This window comes from the organism of the source record quoted next, unplaced genomic scaffold (genome assembly GCF_019419815.1).
Source record: "Pyrus x bretschneideri cultivar Hongxiangsu unplaced genomic scaffold, Pyrus_bretschneideri_v1 Contig1, whole genome shotgun sequence".
NCBI lineage: Eukaryota > Viridiplantae > Streptophyta > Magnoliopsida > Rosales > Rosaceae > Pyrus > Pyrus x bretschneideri.
Window position 1 is genome coordinate 11,787,761 of NW_025999390.1, and position 17,879 is coordinate 11,805,639.

Genomic DNA, 17,879 nt, shown 5'->3' on the forward strand with positions numbered 1-17,879 from the left:
ACACCCTGATCACCAGGCTATTCCTATTGGCTTGAAACATGAGGTTCACACTTCACGCAGCCCACTCATCATCACTACCTCTTTCTCTCTCATCATCTCCACGCATTTCTTAGTCTCTTTCTCTCCCTAACAAAAACATGCAACTTCTTCATGTTCCTTCTTCGCTGTATCTCTCATTCCAAAACGTTAAATCACATGAAGATGCCGGTGAGTTGAAGACATCGATATGGAACTTGTGTGCGGGCGGACACACTGACTTGACTAACTAGCTTAACTCACATTTGCGACGCTCGTTTTGATTGAGTTGAAGCACTTACTATGCTATGGTTTGGTGATTTGTTGCAGGATTACTATCTTCATATGAGAAGCCTCTTCAGTCTTCAACGGCTGTATTTTGTTCGCTTCAGCAACAAAGACCTGAAAGGTCCAAATGGGTTTCGCGCAGAGGCTCTGGATTGAGCTCCTTCACTACTAAAGCTGCTTCATTGGAAGGTAAAAGCACTTCTCTCTCTCTCTCTCTCTCTCTCTCTCTCTCTCTCTCTACCTTCTTTTCAGCAACCCAGCAAGCAGCTTAAATTATAAGTGCTTATTCTAGACTAAACCCATTTTCCTAGATTGCACAACTCACTTTATTAGTGTGGAAATGGCATGTGCTAGTATTCATTTTGGGGCCGTTGGGCTACTCCCCGTTGCTAACTAGTTTTATTGTGGAATCTTAACTTCGAGATTTAGTGAAAGGCAGAAAATTTAAGAAAAACATAGAGGAATTTATCTTTTGAAATATTTAGCAGTTGAATTAGTGGCCCAAGTCCTGATAGCGTTCCTATTCAATTAGGAAAACTGCAATGAATGTGACAACAACAATCCAAAGTTATTATTTTTCTATGATTATGAATAATATTGGGAAGTTTTTCAAGGAACATCTATATTCATCTGATGATATTGTTTTCTATTTATTTATGTTTTCCTATTCCTTTTGTTCAGATGTAGTTGGTGCTGATGAAATTTTAAAGGCGGAAGCTGAGAAAGACGTACTCAAAGCGTTGTCTCAGATCATCGATCCAGACTTTGGGACGGACATTGTCTCGTGTGGATTTGTGAAAGATCTGGACATCAATGATGCTTCGGGAGAGGTCGTTTAGAGCTTGTATGGGAAAATTTTCAGTGACAGACGTATAGAGCTTAATGTCCTTACCAAAATGTATTGACCTTTTTGTCTCAGGTTTCATTTCGGTTAGAGCTCACTACACCGGCATGTCCAATAAAGGACATGGTAATTGAGCCAATCACCCTTTTTTTTATCATGAACTTGCATATGTTTGATATCGTAGATATGATTCATATTCCACTTGATATTCCCTACTAATGGAGTTATGTGATGTTTGGCATGGCAAGATGCAATTGCCATCAGTTTCATGATTTCGATCTTCTATGATCAATGGCAAAAATAAATTTGTTATGCTTTTTATAATAGCATTTTAGGACCTAGCAAACATAACAAGCTTCCCTTGCGTTACAGTTTGAACAACAGGCAAATGAGGTGGTGAATGCACTTCCTTGGGTTAAGAGTGTCAGTGTGACTATGTCAGCACAGCCAGCGAAACCAATTTATGCTGGGCAACTTCCGGCAGGGTTACAGACGATTTCAAATGTTATAGCAGTTTCTAGTTGTAAGGTAGAATCTGTGCTTTGTTTTCGGTTCTTTTCTGTTGTATGTGACTTGCGCTCTACATGGTTCAGTTCAATCCTTAGGGTTTGATTATTGTTTGTAACATTTTAAATTCAGGGAGCCATATCTTTTAGCTTGAATTTCCGTCTCTTCTAGTTAGGAGAATTGCTCTTTCTGACTGAACTAGTAATAACTATGGAATCTCCATGAATATTGACTAGCGGCGTAAAGAAATACCTAAAATTACCTTTGTCCTCACGCTTCACTTGCTAAGAATTTGTGATGCTCAGGTTTTTTCTTCTTGAAAGGAAAAGCTAAGAAAAGTGTATATAAGCAATTTACATTTGTTGGAAAGTTTCCACCATCAGTTTACACTGCTAATTCTGTACCGTTTTTCTGCTGTTTGTGAAATGTGTGCAGGGAGGTGTGGGAAAATCAACTGTAGCGGTAAACTTGGCATACACTTTGGCTGGCATGGGTGCTAGGGTTGGTATATTTGATGCTGATGTCTATGGTCCAAGTTTACCGACAATGGTCTCCCCTGAGAACCGAATACTAGTGATGGTAATATGAAAAAATTTAGCAGAATTTTTCTCGTAATTAGTAAGGTGCTGCAATTCTGACAGTTTCAGAACATCCTCTAGAACCCAGAGACGAAAACGATAATTCCTACAGAATACTTGGGAGTGAAATTGGTGTCTTTTGGATTTGCCGGGCAAGGGCGTGCTATAATGCGAGGCCCTATGGTTTCTGGTGTCATCAACCAACTTCTAACCACAACTGAGTGGTATGATATGCTTCTGTACACGAAACTCCGCCATTATTGTTAAGTATGATTCTCATGTCTTCTTCTAATCCCGAATATTTCATTATGTAGGGGAGAGCTGGATTACCTTGTTATTGACATGCCTCCTGGAACTGGTGATATTCAGCTTACGTTGTGCCAGGTCCTACTTTTTTGTCTCGGTTACTGTCGTTCTGTATTTAGTTCATGAAGTATGTTTATGTGGATGCTCTGCGCGAATATTTTTTACTTGAAGGTTTCTACGTTTTGACACAGACAAAGTTGGTTTTGCAGGTTGTTCCATTAACTGCCGCTGTTATCGTTACCACCCCTCAAAAGCTAGCTTTTATTGATGTTGCAAAAGGAGTTCGCATGTTTTCAAAGCTTAAGGTGTGTATTTCCACCACACAATCATCCGTTACTGCGAAGTACTTTTCAATACCATGTAACCAATAATTTGTTCTAACATTGTTCCAAAAGGATGAAGGTGTGATTATTTCTTTCTCAACGTTCTTACTTTCGTTTTCACCATTCAGGTGCCGTGTGTTGCTGTAGTCGAGAATATGAGCCATTTTGAAGCTGATGGGAAACGCTATTACCCATTTGGTAAAGGATCCGGCTCTCAGGCAAGCTCACTATTGAAGAATTCACTTTCTTTCTCGACATCTGGATAATCTTACTGCAGCAAATTTGTGCACTACCAGTAAAATTTCATGTCCATTGTATTTGAAATATAATAGTTTGATCCGCTGCAGGTTGTACAGCAGTTTGGTATCCCGAATCTGTTTGATCTTCCCATTAGACCAACTGTAAGTCCTATGTCTTCCGTCGATGTATGATATGTCCTGCAGGAAGCTATTATAAATTTTGATAACATTTATCTGGCAGCTATCTGCTTCCGGAGATAGTGGAACGCCCGAAGTGGTAGCTGATCCTCTAGGTGAAGTTTCGAAGACATTTCAGGAGCTTGGGATATGTGTTGTGCAACAGTGTGCTAAGATTCGCCAACAAGGTACTATATTGAAATTTTTATAAAAGGTTATTCTAGTTTCAAAATTTTGAAATCAAAATGTTGTGGTGATGGTTTTGTGTTCCACAAAATTTTAGAGGCTCGCAATTTACTCGCTGTTCGAACATATGTTGAGTTCGTTATTTTTCTTTTACAGTGTCAACTGCTGTGATGTACGATAAATCTATCAAGGCAATAAGAGTGAAGGTACCGGATTCAGATGAAGAATTTCTTCTCCATCCTGCAACTGTGAGGCGGAATGACCGCTCTGCACAAAGTGTGGTACGTGGAGGTTTATTTTCGAAGCATCTTTGATGTCAAAGTATTGCTGCTACATAATATGCAGATTATGTGCATATATGACATTTCACCCATCAGTATCACTCTTCCATCCTTCCACATCAGTAATAACTACGTTCTAAAACACGGGGAAGTAATAATCCGGCTATCAAATTCTCACATAAATTTAGTAGGTCCGATGGATTAATCAGATTGACAAAGACTATGAAGAGGCTAATTGATGGGGTAAGATGGTAGAAGTTACTAGACTCTTTGTAGGACCTTTAGAAGAAAAGAAAGGCTTCGACAAATCTTCCTTTAATATTGAGTTTTGATTATTGATGTCATAATTTCCAAATAATCTACATGCCTGACTTAATATTTCGCCCTTCGAATTTTGAGTTGTTAATTTTGTGCAAAATCAGGATGAGTGGACGGGGGAGCAAAAGTTGCAGTTTGCTGATGTTCCGGAAGACATAGAACCTGAAGAGATTCGGCCTATGGGGAATTATGCCGTTTCAATAACGTGGCCAGACGGATTTAGTCAGGTAAAAAATATCGTATTGTGAATGATTTTATTGCTACCTTACTTTGCAAAGTTTTTGACAGGGACCGGCATGATGCAAAAGATAAGTGTCAACCTCATTAGAATCATGACAACCTAACTCCTTTTGACTGAAATGCAGAAGCATGCCAAATAGCTACCAGTAATGTGAATTGAAATGGCGAAAATGTTACGAAAATAGGATTTATCCAACGATTAAAAATCAAAAACCATTAACTGGCGCCGTAGCAGTAAAATAACGAATTGAATGCATACATAGTAGTTACATCCATAATTGCACCTCACAAGATATGATCATTGTTCTTCTGTTGCAATTTGTTATGATCAATGTATGAATTTTCTATGTTACGGCACAGATTGCGCCCTACGATCAGTTGCAGACAATCGAGCGGCTAGTTGATGTTCCTCGGCTAGTTCCGTCCCAGGCAAGTTACCATTCTTACCATAATTTTTCACTGCATCAGCCTTAAATGGTAATAATATTAATGCTGTTTTTTCCCTTCCCTAATACAGGTTTGATTGCTTCAAGTGAATATTAATGGATTATACGGTTTCACGGATCCTTTACACAGTTACTAGTTTTTACTGTAAAATTAGGCTGGAGTTGTGAAGTTCCTGGATTCAGGGCATATACGTATGAGACCATTCCAATAGTAATATTCACTTTCTCATCCCGTTAAATTCCCTTGACTCTTGAGTGCGCGTCCGGTCCGCCGTGCATGTATGTCATACATTGTTGAACATGAGAATGTTCCATAGATGATTCTTAGCAAATTGTATCATTCATTATCCCGATCGTTCAGACTGCATTTTCATATCTAGCTTTCCAACCATATAATTTTTCAACATATATATGACTTGCAGCTGCAAAAATCTGTGTTTTTTTTTATCCTTTTTTCATCTGCTACAAGAAAACTGGGACAGCCCAAAGCCATTCACAAACCAAAATGGATGCGCCTATACCCCGTTGCATGAAACTAGCATCTCACATGTAAGCTCATGTGCCACTAACGTGATATATTGAATTTTTTGCATGTACCCCGTTACGTGAAACAAGCGTCTCACATATAAGCTCATGTGCCACTCACTTGATAAATTGAAAATAAGGATTTTGAAACTCCCATGAGTAGCACATGAGCTTATACGTGTGTTGACTACAAAAATTACAAAACCTACGTGGCCGCGCAGGCCGAGTAACTAATGAGCTAACTACGTCCTTCGGTTGAATGCGGGGCGTGCCAACTCGTCGGCCGAGCTCGGCCGAGGAGTAAAATGTGATGTCGCGTTGGGTGCGCTATCGACTTCTGTATCTTGCGATTGCGACCGAGGAAGGAACGCTCTCGGTCTCTGGGTTCTATAGCCTGAAGACAAGGCTACTAATTCTACGGAGTTCACAGGTCGTCGGACCCTGATTCGGTCACTGTGATTATATTCGTAAGAGTATAAGCACGCCGAATCGAGACCAAACTATATGGGCACAGGTACTCGAATGTGATGTATGTCTTGATGGTAAACGTAGTTCGGCCGTCGGAATGCCGAACCCTGAAACTTACTTGCGAGTATCCAATCATAAACTCACTCGACGTCCAATACGCCGAGCAAGGCAACTCGTAACACCCAACTATGCCGAAAAGGCTTAGTTAGATGACCTCCACCAACAAAGGTTCGAAAACCCTTCTCGGCCGAGACTTAGATAGATAATTGGTCGACTTCGACGCAGTGCTGTTTATCCAAACTGAAGGTGTTTCTCGGTCGGCTGATTCTGCGGCAGCAGTGCTGTTTATCCAAACTGAAGGTGCTCACCGGTTGCTTCCACAGTGCTGTTTATCCAAATTGAAGGTGTGTCGGCAGGAAAAGAAAAGGAAAAATCTCAAGGTGTTTGAGAGGTTTTGCGCAGGGCAATTGTATGCTGATTGTGAAGGGCCTTTCTATTGCGTAATTTCTTGTATTTATAGCACCTCGCTCCTTGAATCCCAAACCTGTTTCACATCTCACCTACACATGAGATGTCACGATAGCAGTATTCCAACCGAATCATGCCCTACCATGTGTTTTAACTCTTCTACAAGACAGCGCAATGATGAAATATCGTCATTTGTGGCATCTTCTACCAGCCGCAAAGTTAATGCAAAGCAAAGGGCAACTGAGCAGACATCATAACAGTGAGAACTCAATTCAAAAATATTAAGCAGCCGTGAAACAATTCTCAAAAGGTCTGCTGGTTATTGCATATTAGGAGCCGTCCAATTAATGAGCATATCTGCACAGAAAAGATATTGTCCCAGGAAGTGTTTTAATTTGACAAGGAACTATAACACTGTATTTGGATGAGCAAATTTAAGATTATTAAGGAATTCTAAAATAATAGAATTTGAAATGATAATTTTATTTTCTAGAATTTATGAATTTTATTGTTTGGTTAAGTTAAAAGAATGAAATCTAAATACGAAATTTAATGTGTGTACAAAGTTACTAAAATATAAATGAGAGATATTTGTTAAGAAATGTACTAGTAATAATGGTGGAGACAACGGTGATGATGGTGGGTGGTGGTGGCGACGGTGATGACGATAGATAATGACGACAGTAGCGACAAGAGAAACAGTGATACGTGATGGTGGTGGCAGCCGTGATAGTGATACGATAGGTGGTGGTGGTCGTGTAAATGTCTTTGCTCAACTTTTTTATATTGGGACCTAATTGCCTCCAGTCTCCCACTTAGCTTTTAATTTTCACACTAACTTTTTGTCATTTTATAACAGTCAATGTTCTTCCCTTGAATGTGCTTTGGGTTTAATGGCAACTGCAATAAAAAGGAGTCCGCTCTTGCAGGATGTAAACCATTGCTTAAACTTAATCATGTATACCTTTTGAAACTTTTTTCATGACAAGTTGTATCTTAAGAGCATCCCTAGTGAGGCTTTATTAAAGAATCTTTGGGCTTTATTAAAAAATCTAGCCCTATTTTAGAGTTCCGATGAATTTTTGGAACTTTATTAAAGAATATCTCCCAATGGGGGGCTATATCTTTCGGGCTCTATATGGGACTATATATATTTATTTATGTAGTAATTTGATTAAGCGATGATTTTTTTTGTGTGTTAGCTTTTCATAAGTTGATTTTTGAACGTGCTATCTTAAATTTTTTTATGAACCCTTCAACCTAAAAGGTTCAAATTGTGACAAAGTTAGATTTCATCACTTATGAATTGTTCGTTGTATTAGATTCCCTTATCTCAATCTCATCCGTTAAAAGAACCAAATCTCCACTTCGCCCTCTAAAATAATTTAATTTTCACGTATAACACAATAATTTACCTAGCACCAATTGGTAATTTAGTATCCTACAATTTTGAAAAAAAAAATATTTGAAAATTTCACCATCAATGCCTATGAACGTTAAATCAATTTGAAATTTTCATTCTTATGGAATTTAAAACAATCATTAATTAGCGAAATTGCAAGAAAAATAAGTAAGAAAAAATAATTAAAAATAATAATAAAAGAAGATTATAAGTGTATTCGCAAGTGGATGGAGAGTGATAGAATTTTACTTACATGGGTTGCTACTTTTTTTGTAGAACCCACTGTTTTTTTGGGCTAGATGTTGTCCGATTTTATGCTACCCAAGAAAGAAAGTTGCTAGCCCAATGGTGGATCTAGCCCCATTTTCCGGCTCATTGTGGATAAAATTTCTTGTTAAGGCTAGAAATGTGGTAGCCTCATGGAGGATAAAGCTCTCATTGAAGATGCTCTAATGCAGTTGTAGCCGTTAGATTGTTAAGTTCACCTTTTATTATTAGGGTTTAGTCTGTCTAGGTCGATTCAAACAACGGGATCATGTTTAATGCAAAATCATATTGTACATGAATCTATGAGTATATTCTTGCCCTTTTACATAAATATTATCGCATGCAATGGGCATATGCGATTCTTTTCTAACAATAACTAGTTAAATGAGAGCAAAGCATCCGTGAGAGGGTTTAACTTGTACTCTCATGTTGTACAAAAAAAAAAAAAAAAAAATCTCTAAAGTGCTGTCTCAAAGCGACGTCTTAAACATGTCACATGGTTACAAATTTTCATTATTTTAAAAAAAAAAAAAAAATAGGAAACATATCAACCCGATGCTATTGAAAATTTAATTGGGACAGTGAACTTTTCACCTACTTATTATTTGAAAAGATTGCAGTAATTTGATATATCCTGATCAGAACAATTCCAAGATTCAGTTCAAACCTATTTGCTGCATATTGGTCAACAAAGTGTCGTTAATTTGCAGAGGAATTATTTTTTAACAACTTTAACGAAAAGTTTTCAGGTACGGTTTATTTTAACGAAAAATCATATTTTTGTACTAAAAGGTCAATCTTGATACTATTCATTTTACCCTTTATTTTGTCCTTATCGTTAAAATTCAAAATTTTCTAACCATTTTCATTAGTTTTCCTTTATTTCGCCTTTGTGGCCACGAGAAATCTTGTGAAACATGTTTTTTTGGATGTATGTTTTGGCAAACAAGGCCTTGCTTCACATAACTGGGGCCTCCATGCAGCATGCATTTTACACAGTAACCTTAACCAGATTTTTCTACAAGTTGTCAGTTTTTAACTAAAAGTGACCGAAACGCTACTTGTCGGCTTAATGAAACGGATGTTTCACATTTGCTATATCGTATGAGTGACGCATGAGATTGTATGTGAGAAAGCATTCATGAAACGGCAATTTTTCTGTTCTAAAAGTTGTTTTTTCTAACCCTATAAAATATTCCAGGAATCCAGGATTTTCTTAAACTATTTGATTCAGAAATGTGATGCTTTGTGAGTCCAAACATGAGTGGCCAAGATCATCCTATACACGCATAAACAGTTGATCTTAACATTTTTGTTATATACATACATGATACATGACCATCCATGCCAATAACTATTCCAACAAGTTTACTTTCCAAGCTAAAAACATTAGGATTGTGTTATCCATACATTATTTTTTATCTTCTACACACCCATTTCAATTTCCGGCCATCGGATATAATGATAATGAGTTGAAGAAAATTAAATGACAAAAACTAACAAGAAATCTGTAAAAAATAAAAATAGGTGTGTGAATAGTACCACCAAAACAATGATAGTGGTTTTAGTTAATCATTTTATCATCTTAAGATAACATGCAGAAAATAGGATTCTAATTTAGGTGTGATGCCTCGTTGCAGCCAGCAGCGGTCTCACATAATCCACTATGAATTCTCCAGATCCTCGAGTAAGGATCCTTTCTGCTCGCAATCAGAGCAGACCTTGTAACCCTGGACCTTGCAACGAGGAGGCCCGTCTTCCTCTCGTTGCCAATGGCGACGACGGTGGGCAAGGATTGGATCGGCCATCAGCAGGCTCGTCTTTATCCACTTATTCGGAGTCGGAGCGGTGGTGGTGGTTTTCCTCTGAGTCGCAGTCAGTGGCGTCGATGAATTCTCAATGTGTGAGACCCAATAGTTCTTCTCCGTCTTCGTTTTCTAAGAGGAAGACGAAGAGAAATTTGCACAAGAGGAAAAGAAAGGGAAAGAAAGATTTCAGACCGCAACATTTGAACCAAACGGCGAAGATAACTTGGTTTGCAAGATCCGGAGAGATCCTTACCCTCCAACAACCTCTCTGTTCTAACAAATTTTGAATATTTTATTATTCAACTATTCAATCTGTTTTACTATTTTCAACGGCGGAGGCAGTAAAAGGCTAAGGTGGGCTATAGCATAGGAAGAGTTTTAGTTGTTTAAGATTAAAAATATTGAAAATTTAGACTATTATATTATTTTTAATTATTATAACCCACTCAACAAGTAAAAGTTCTGAAAAATATGATTACTTTTAGAAAAAGTAAGAATTAATAAATATTAATAAATGATTTACTTTAATCAATATCAAAATTTATTATCATTATATTTCAAATTGTACACACGACACACATGTCCCAATAAGTCTATTTATTTGATTAGTTTATAGGGAGTAGTCTATAGTGATTAGTTTAGGTTTCCTAGAAGTAGTCATCTGGTTTTAAAAAGTAGATTTAATATTTTATTATTTTAGATTTCCTAGGAGTAGTTTATTTTTTTTTTCAACTTTTGGGGTACAACGATGATCCTATTTCACTTTTCAGTTCAGAAAGCCTTCGTCTTGTCTCGTCTGTAGTTCACAAAAATCAAGCATACAAGTGAGAAAGTTTATTGATTTTTCTCATCAATTGGTAAGTTTTTTACCACTTTATTTTTATATCTTGATGATTTTATTTGTTTATTGCTTTAATTTTAAGAGTTCGTACAATCGTACTTTAAAAATTCAATTTCAAGTTTAATACATTTTTTCTGATAGTCTAATAGATTTTTTAGAAATATAATTTATTATATAGACTTGTATTATTAAAACAAGACTTCACAACAAGATAGAGAGTGAATTTCTAGCAGATTCAATGGTTGTGTACATTGAAAAAGAGCTTGCCGAAAAGATTGATTCAGAAGAAATAACAAAGGATTTCGATTCCATTAAGGATCGAAGGGCGCAACTTGAATAAGTACTTTTTCTTTTATTTGTTAAGTTGTTATGACAAGATTGATGATGTATTTTCTTTCTACTATAAATTGCAACTTCAAATGTTTTCTTTGTTAAATCTAGTTGAAACTTGCTTTATTCATAGTTAAATTTCTTACTTTAAATTATTACTTTCAGGCTTTTTATTGTATAACTTTATGTAAGTAACAAAAAAATTTAACCATTTGATCTCTTAGTAATAATTTTAGCTTAACCCACCCACCAAATAATTCTTGGCTCCACTATTGACTATTTTATTATTAATCAACCTTGACAAAAATAAATCCGGGGTAACGTTAGGGAGACCAAATCTTTAAACCAAATTTGCAAAGCAAATAGTGTGTCACTAATAAAAAATAAGTACTTTAAGCAACACTTAAGTAATAACTCAATTATAGACATCCATATCAATTGGTTTACAAAATTTAATTTAGAAATTTAGTTTCCTAGCATTACCCATAAACCCCAATTTTTAAGAGATAAGTTTTAACATTTTTTTAATTTTAAACTTTTGTTAGTTTCTCTCTCCTCCCCACTATATTGAAAGAGTCACTATTTATTTTGTTAATTTAAAGTTTATACGGGTTAGGCTCTTTAAATTAGCATTCTAAGATATTTAAAGAGTCTCATGGAGATGGAGCATCTCCGATAGTTTTGTTAAATTTTTGCTTGTTTAGCGAGTGAATAGTGTCAAATAATTACTTTAAATGGTCTCTTTAACTTTTCATCTCCAATATCACTTTCTATTTTAACAAACTGAATATTTTATTATCAATCAATTCAAAAAAAAACAAAAAACAAAAAAAAAAAAAAAACGAAACGAAAACTCATCAACTCGATGATTTTGTTCTAAAATCACATTCCCTCTTCCCTTTCTCCTTGGCTCACAGTCCACCGTTGCGTTTTATTACTTTTTTAATATTTAACATATGAACAATGACTATAAATTTAAAAAGGCTTATTATTTTATTAACATCCCACGTATTGTTGATTAAACCCTACATATTTAATACACCTCACATGTACGATCCCACATCGCCTAGGGTGAGGATCTTGTAAGCCTTATATGTATATTCTCATCTCTACCTAGCACGAGGCCTTTTGGGAGCTCACTGGCTTCGGGTTCCGTATGAACTCCGAAGTTAAGCGAATTCACGCGAGAGCCATCCCAAGATGGGTGACCCACTGGGAAGTTCTCATGTGAGTTTCCATAAATAAAACTGTGAGGGCGTGGTCGGGGTCCAAAGCGGATAATATCGTGCTACGGTGGAGTCGAGCCCGGGATATGGTGGGGGCCTAGACCGGGATGTGATAATTTGGTATCATAACCAATCCTTGGCTGGAAGTGTGACGATGAGAACGTCGGGCCCCTAAGGGGGGTGGATTGTAAGATCCCACATCGCCCAGGGGTGAGGATTCTGTAATGTATATTCTCATCTCTACCTAGCACGAGGCCTTTTGGGAGCTCACTGGCTTCGGGTTCCGTAGGAACTCCGAAGTTAAGCGAATTCACGCGAGAGCAATCCCAGGATGGGTGACCTACTGGGAAGTTCTCGTCTGAGTTCCCAGAAACAAAACCGTGAGGGCATGGTTGGGGCCCAAAGCGGACAATATCGTACTACGGTAGAGTCGAGCCCGGGATGTGGTGGGGGCCCGGGCCGGGATGTGACACCACATTTGCTTTTTCAATTAAAAATTATCTTAATACACCTCACATATTTTTTCATAATACTCTTACACATCACATTCTCATACACCTAATATTTTTCAGATACACCCCGCATTCTTTAAATCTTATAATACTCATTTTCAATTTTTATAAATTAAATGGACTTAGGATTAAAACTGTAACATTCTCTAAAAAGAGAAGTCTACAACCTAGTCTGTTGAGCTTGAATTTCATTGGGCCATCACAACCAATCTCCTTTTCTCTGTCTCTTAAGCTTTTTGCTAACAAAAAAGGGTATTTCTGCTAAAAAATGGCAACTGTGAGAAACCTAATAGAGTAAAAGTAAACCCCAGAAGATGAATAAGAATGGGAAAGGCGTTGCTGGGTTGGCCTCCTATAAAATTAGGTAGTATGGAAAGCAAAAGCAGGCTTAAATAATTACCGATGTCGTTGAATAATTAAAATAATAACAAATATGAAATTTTACCTCATGTGAAGTTTCCGAAATATTGATATCGTCTTCCATACGTTAATTTTTTTCTCAATCAACGTGCTTGTAGTTTCAATAGTTAGAATTTTATTCAACAATGGAGTGGAGAGTGAGAGAGGTTTTGATAGTTGAAAAAGATAAATAATACGTTAAAAGTAACTTGTGGTGTATTTAGAAATTTCTTATTTTCTTTAAACCTCATAAGGTCGAAATTGTTATTGCATATTAGGTTACATAAGTCACTTAATATTAAAGTTTAATGTAAGGTGCATTCAACATTATGTGGGATGCTAATAAAAAAAAGCCATTTAAAAAACAACCATTCACTCGCTATTACGTTGAATCATTTATAGAGTCTTTTGGAAATAGAATTTTAATAGTTTTCATCGACAATAAAATTACGACATCACAAATAAATTGATTAACAAGAAAAAAACAAATATACATTGTCTTCGCATTTGAACATATATACGATAAGACCTCCTCCAACCAACTGAAGACAGTTATTATAATATCCCATTATAAATAGGGAACTTTAAATAAAATCCTACGGTACTGTTCACTTTAACGAAAAATCATATTTTTACACTAAAAAATCAATACTGGTAATATTCACTTTACCTTTTATTTTGTTCTTATTATTAAAACTCAAAATTTTCAGATATTTTTAATTAATTTTTCTTTATAAATATCATATCGGTTGTCAAATAAGTAGATAAAAACATAACAACGATGAATATAACAGTTATCGTCTCGATGATCGGTATGCAATCGTACCTCCATCGTCTGCATATGTGGTTTAAACTTGTGATAAGGAATAGGAAGAACGTGGTGGTGGGGTATGCCAGCTTTAATGGCAGAAAAAGGTTGGCTTTGGACTTATCTCCAACTCCAGCCCCTCTCTCTTATGTCACTTCACGATCACCATAAAAGGACAAACGGGTCCTTTTGGGGTCTGAAACCACGTCCCAGTACCATACATACTACCACTAGATTCTAGTAAAGTTAATTTCCATCTCATTTGGTAGGAATATTGACCCAACTCGATCCCTCCCAATTAGTAAGTAAGAGGAGACAAAAGTCAAGGCCATGCACTAAATGACCCCAACAGCCGTCATAAATTCCTCAAATCTTGTTCCTGTTGTGTTCAAACCAGCCTGCCAAGTGATTAAACCATTACTAGCTTATGTATTAGGGTGGTTGAGATTGATTATCTCATAAAGCATATTTGATGTACACACACACGCACACACTTTTGTATGAGTGCCCTGATGAGTGTTGTTGAACAAAATTCTTGAAACAAGCCTTTTTAATTTACAAGAGATTCTAACATACAATCGAATATATATCGTCTTATATTTACAAATGACATAACATGAGAATTGTTGATACGAAGTATGTACGCTGATTACATAGTATAATCTCTCTTATATATGCAATAGTGATGTATAAAGTTCCATATTAGGGTTTAGGAAAAATCCTGAATTTCTCTTGATGCCGCAACAAATTTGCAGCTCTCGTCGTTGAAATCTTCGTCTACTGAATAATGATCAGTTGTCCTCTTCTTTTCCCTCTTATGTTTCCATTTTCTTTTTCGTAACCTACAACGGCTTAACGACAATTTATTGACTGAAATAACAAAGAGAAAACTGAAGGGCTCCTGAATTATTTGCTGGCCACTTTGTATGATTAAACGCCTTCATTGATTTATCCAAATTTATGACATTGTCGAAGACCCACGAATTGGTAGCTAATTTCAGTAGGTGACTCTCCATCTTTCTTCTAATTTCGTGCGGCTAACTCCTAGAAAAGGGGAGAGAGAATCAAAGCCTTTTTTCTTTTGTCGGTACAATTAAGAGGATAAGGGCAACCTTGTTGTAGAAGCGGTCATGTGCTTTGCTTTGTCATCTGCATAACATTTAAATGAAAATAGATGCGTATTCTGAAAACCCAAAACGAAAATATGTGATCTTGAATATGCCAAAAGCACATATGGTCAATTTATTTAGCAAAATATTGAGAAAGAATTATACCTGACCCATTTAATTCAACAAAAACTAATGACATCTAATGTAATTTATGTTCATCTTGTCAATCTAGTTTGAGAACACAAAACCATGTAAATCTAAAACATTACAAGAATATATAATTTTTGGGATGATAAAAAATAGTATAATTTGCGCTCATCAACCATCAAGGTGCTTTCCGGCTACAAAACTATATGCAATAACTTCACACGTTTTAAAATCAATATTTGGTAAAATAAAATTACTATTTATTCACCAAGCAATACACATCTGAATTATTAAACACACTAAATTAAGTATTCTTATTTGCCAGTTAGTACTATGGTCTAGTGATATTTCTTTTCACTTGTAAGTGGGAGGTCTTAGGTTCGATTCTCGTCAAATGCGAATTTGAACCACATTATTGCTAGCCAATTGTGAGGTTAATACTATTTCCTTCCCTTAGTGTAGATAATATCAATTATTTAGAAAACAAATTATTCCTATTTATCTCCATTTGCCCAAAATTCCATTCTTGTTCCTATAAAATGGAGACTAGAGCAAAACACAGTTTGTTCTAGCCATCCCCCTTCCATCTCTCTCTCCCTCCCTCCCTCTCTCTCTCTCTCTCTCTCTCTCTCTCTCGGTTAATACTTCATAAAAAAACCACAAAAATGGTGCTAGAAAAAAACCTTTCGACCGCCATGAACGCAAGAATCGTGGGCTCGGGCGGTGAAGCGGTGGTTCTAGCACATGGTTACGGAGGAGACCAGTCTGTGTGGGACAAAATCGTGCCCTACTTGGCTCAGCTTTACCGTGTTCTTGTTTTCGACTGGCCTTTCTCCGGCGCTGTGAATAATAAGGAAGGTGATGACCTGAAACTGTTTGATCCAGCTGGGAAATATTCCTCATATGACGCATTTGCCCTTGACCTAATTGCTCTCTTAGACGAGTTCAACCTAAAATCTACTGTCTTTGTTGGTCATTCCATGTCTGGTATGATTGGATGTATTGCTTCAGTTAAAAGACCTGACCTCTTGAAGTCCCTCATCCTCATTGGAGCTTCTCCTAGGTACTCTCACTCATATACAACTTTCTCTCTCCATTTCTCTGATTTTTTACTGAATATTCAAGCATATACAGAGGTTTTTTTTTTTTATTTTTTTTGCATCAATTAATTCATTTATAATTTTCTTAGTGAAATTTTCTCCATCATTTTGTTTCAGTCCTTGTCCAACTTTGTGTTAGACACTTCAAACATCCAGTTATTTATATAAAATTATGTTGCGTTAATGCTCGAATTTTGTGCGGATGTGCCCAAAATATGAACATCCTAATTTTGAGCAAAACTCTTGCGTTGATCAACTGAAAATGGCAGAAATTATATTGCCAATCGACCGAAAAGAACAATCTAACCACCGCTGTAGGCATCCACACGAAAGACCGGACGTAAAGGTCCATAAAGAGAAACGTTGTACATACACACATACATACATACATGCATATATGTTTATATTTGTGGTCACAAATTAATTAATATCAGTAATATATATATATATATATGAGAGTGCCTTTACTCTGTCTTGTCTCTATATAAAACATAAATATATTTTTGGGTCCACATATATATGAACAAAGAAATCATATTAATTCAATACATTTGTAGGTATATAAATATAGACGACTACGAAGGTGGGTTTGAGATGTCAGATATCACACAGATCATCTCAGCCATAGAATCCAACTATCACAACTGGGCTGCCAACTTCGCCGCACTTGCTGTGGACACAAGTGACCCTCTCTCGGTCGAAAAATTCGTCAAGTGCCTGCGCAGAATGAGGCCTGAAATTGCCCTCGCCTTGGCGAAAACCGTCTTTTACAGCGACCATAGAGACATTATAGACAAGGTCTCGACTCCATGCACCATCATCAGCACCAGCAGCGACGTTGTTGCTCCAAAATCGGTTGCGTTCTACATGCAGAAGAAGATGAAGGAAAACCCTAATGTCGAGATTATGAATACAGACGGGCATTTCCCGCAGTTGACTGCACACCTGGAGCTTCTTGATGTGCTAGGACAAGTCTTGGGGCTTAAATTTGATCAAGATCCTTATATCATTGGCTAAAAATTATATATGCGGATTATGTTAATTAGTTAATTTCTCTAGGTAAGTATTAGCTAGGTAGCTAGGATAATTTGTCTGGTGAAAGATAAGTGTCCACTGCAAAGGGTTAATAGCTGAATTAATTAAGAATATTTACTTATACATTCGAGATTCTATGTTTAAGTTGTCAATCGTCACAATAGTTTGTATCAAAAGACTAGAATGGAGAATGTTTAGCATGTAAAATATTATGTATGGTTAATGTGTACTTTTAGTATCAGAGTTATTTGCTAATAGATAATGTTTAGCTCGTTCCTTTGCAAGTAATGATTTTACTCTTACCTACCAGTCACGGTTTGATGTACACGTGTGACGAAAATTTTAGTTTGTGTTATGAATTATTTTTATATACGTGTCAAACTGAAATTTTCCGTGCTTTTTGTTAATTTGTTTATGACCAAAAGGGACATTTTTGTTTCTTTTTCTTTTTGGTAAATGAGCAGGCAACCCCTAAAGAACATGAACATCCAATGGCATAAAGGCCCCTACACAACCAAGATTTAGGAAAGTTCTGTCATTTCTCGGATGAACCAACGGATTCACGTTTTGGGCTACCAGTCATTTCTTAAATTGGGCTTCACTTTTAGATTTAGCTGGCCCAATAAAGTGCCTCGCGTTGTGGTCACAAAAAACTGAAATACCGTTAACACCCTCCCGCCACAGAG

General features: G+C 36.6%; 2 protein-coding genes across 2 annotated transcripts; both read left to right on the top strand.

Annotated features, from left to right (window-relative positions):
* Positions 1 to 65: 65 nt before the first annotated feature.
* Positions 66 to 5,095, top strand: LOC103943850 (fe-S cluster assembly factor HCF101, chloroplastic). Its single transcript, XM_009354212.3, has 16 exons — positions 66 to 207; positions 346 to 492; positions 985 to 1,133; positions 1,223 to 1,273; positions 1,520 to 1,675; positions 2,090 to 2,233; positions 2,314 to 2,456; positions 2,547 to 2,616; positions 2,748 to 2,843; positions 2,990 to 3,079; positions 3,209 to 3,262; positions 3,342 to 3,465; positions 3,620 to 3,744; positions 4,167 to 4,289; positions 4,663 to 4,731; positions 4,820 to 5,095. The coding sequence occupies exons 1-16, from the start codon at positions 138 to 140 to the stop codon at positions 4,823 to 4,825; spliced, it is 1,617 nt and encodes a 538-aa protein (XP_009352487.2). The 5' UTR covers positions 66 to 137; the 3' UTR covers positions 4,826 to 5,095.
* Positions 5,096 to 15,606: 10,511 nt separating this feature from the next.
* LOC103943852 (strigolactone esterase D14-like) lies at positions 15,607 to 17,477 on the top strand. The gene is made up of 2 exons (XM_009354213.3): positions 15,607 to 16,121; positions 16,716 to 17,477. The coding sequence occupies exons 1-2, from the start codon at positions 15,724 to 15,726 to the stop codon at positions 17,173 to 17,175; spliced, it is 858 nt and encodes a 285-aa protein (XP_009352488.2). The 5' UTR covers positions 15,607 to 15,723; the 3' UTR covers positions 17,176 to 17,477.
* Positions 17,478 to 17,879: the final 402 nt, after the last annotated feature.

What these genes read in the sequence shown, in the direction of transcription:
- LOC103943852 (XM_009354213.3), top strand. Translation starts at nt 15,724, where the DNA reads ATGGTGCTAGAAAAAAACCTTTCGACCGCCATGAACGCAAGAATCGTG. An exon ending in CTCATTGGAGCTTCTCCTAG is followed by an intron (nt 16,122 to 16,715) that starts GTACTCTCACTC and finishes ATACATTTGTAG; the next exon opens with GTATATAAATATAGACGACT.
- LOC103943850 (XM_009354212.3), top strand. Translation starts at nt 138, where the DNA reads ATGCAACTTCTTCATGTTCCTTCTTCGCTGTATCTCTCATTCCAAAAC. An exon ending in TTCAGCTTACGTTGTGCCAG is followed by an intron (nt 2,617 to 2,747) that starts GTCCTACTTTTT and finishes TTGGTTTTGCAG; the next exon opens with GTTGTTCCATTAACTGCCGC. An exon ending in TGCTAAGATTCGCCAACAAG is followed by an intron (nt 3,466 to 3,619) that starts GTACTATATTGA and finishes TTTCTTTTACAG; the next exon opens with TGTCAACTGCTGTGATGTAC.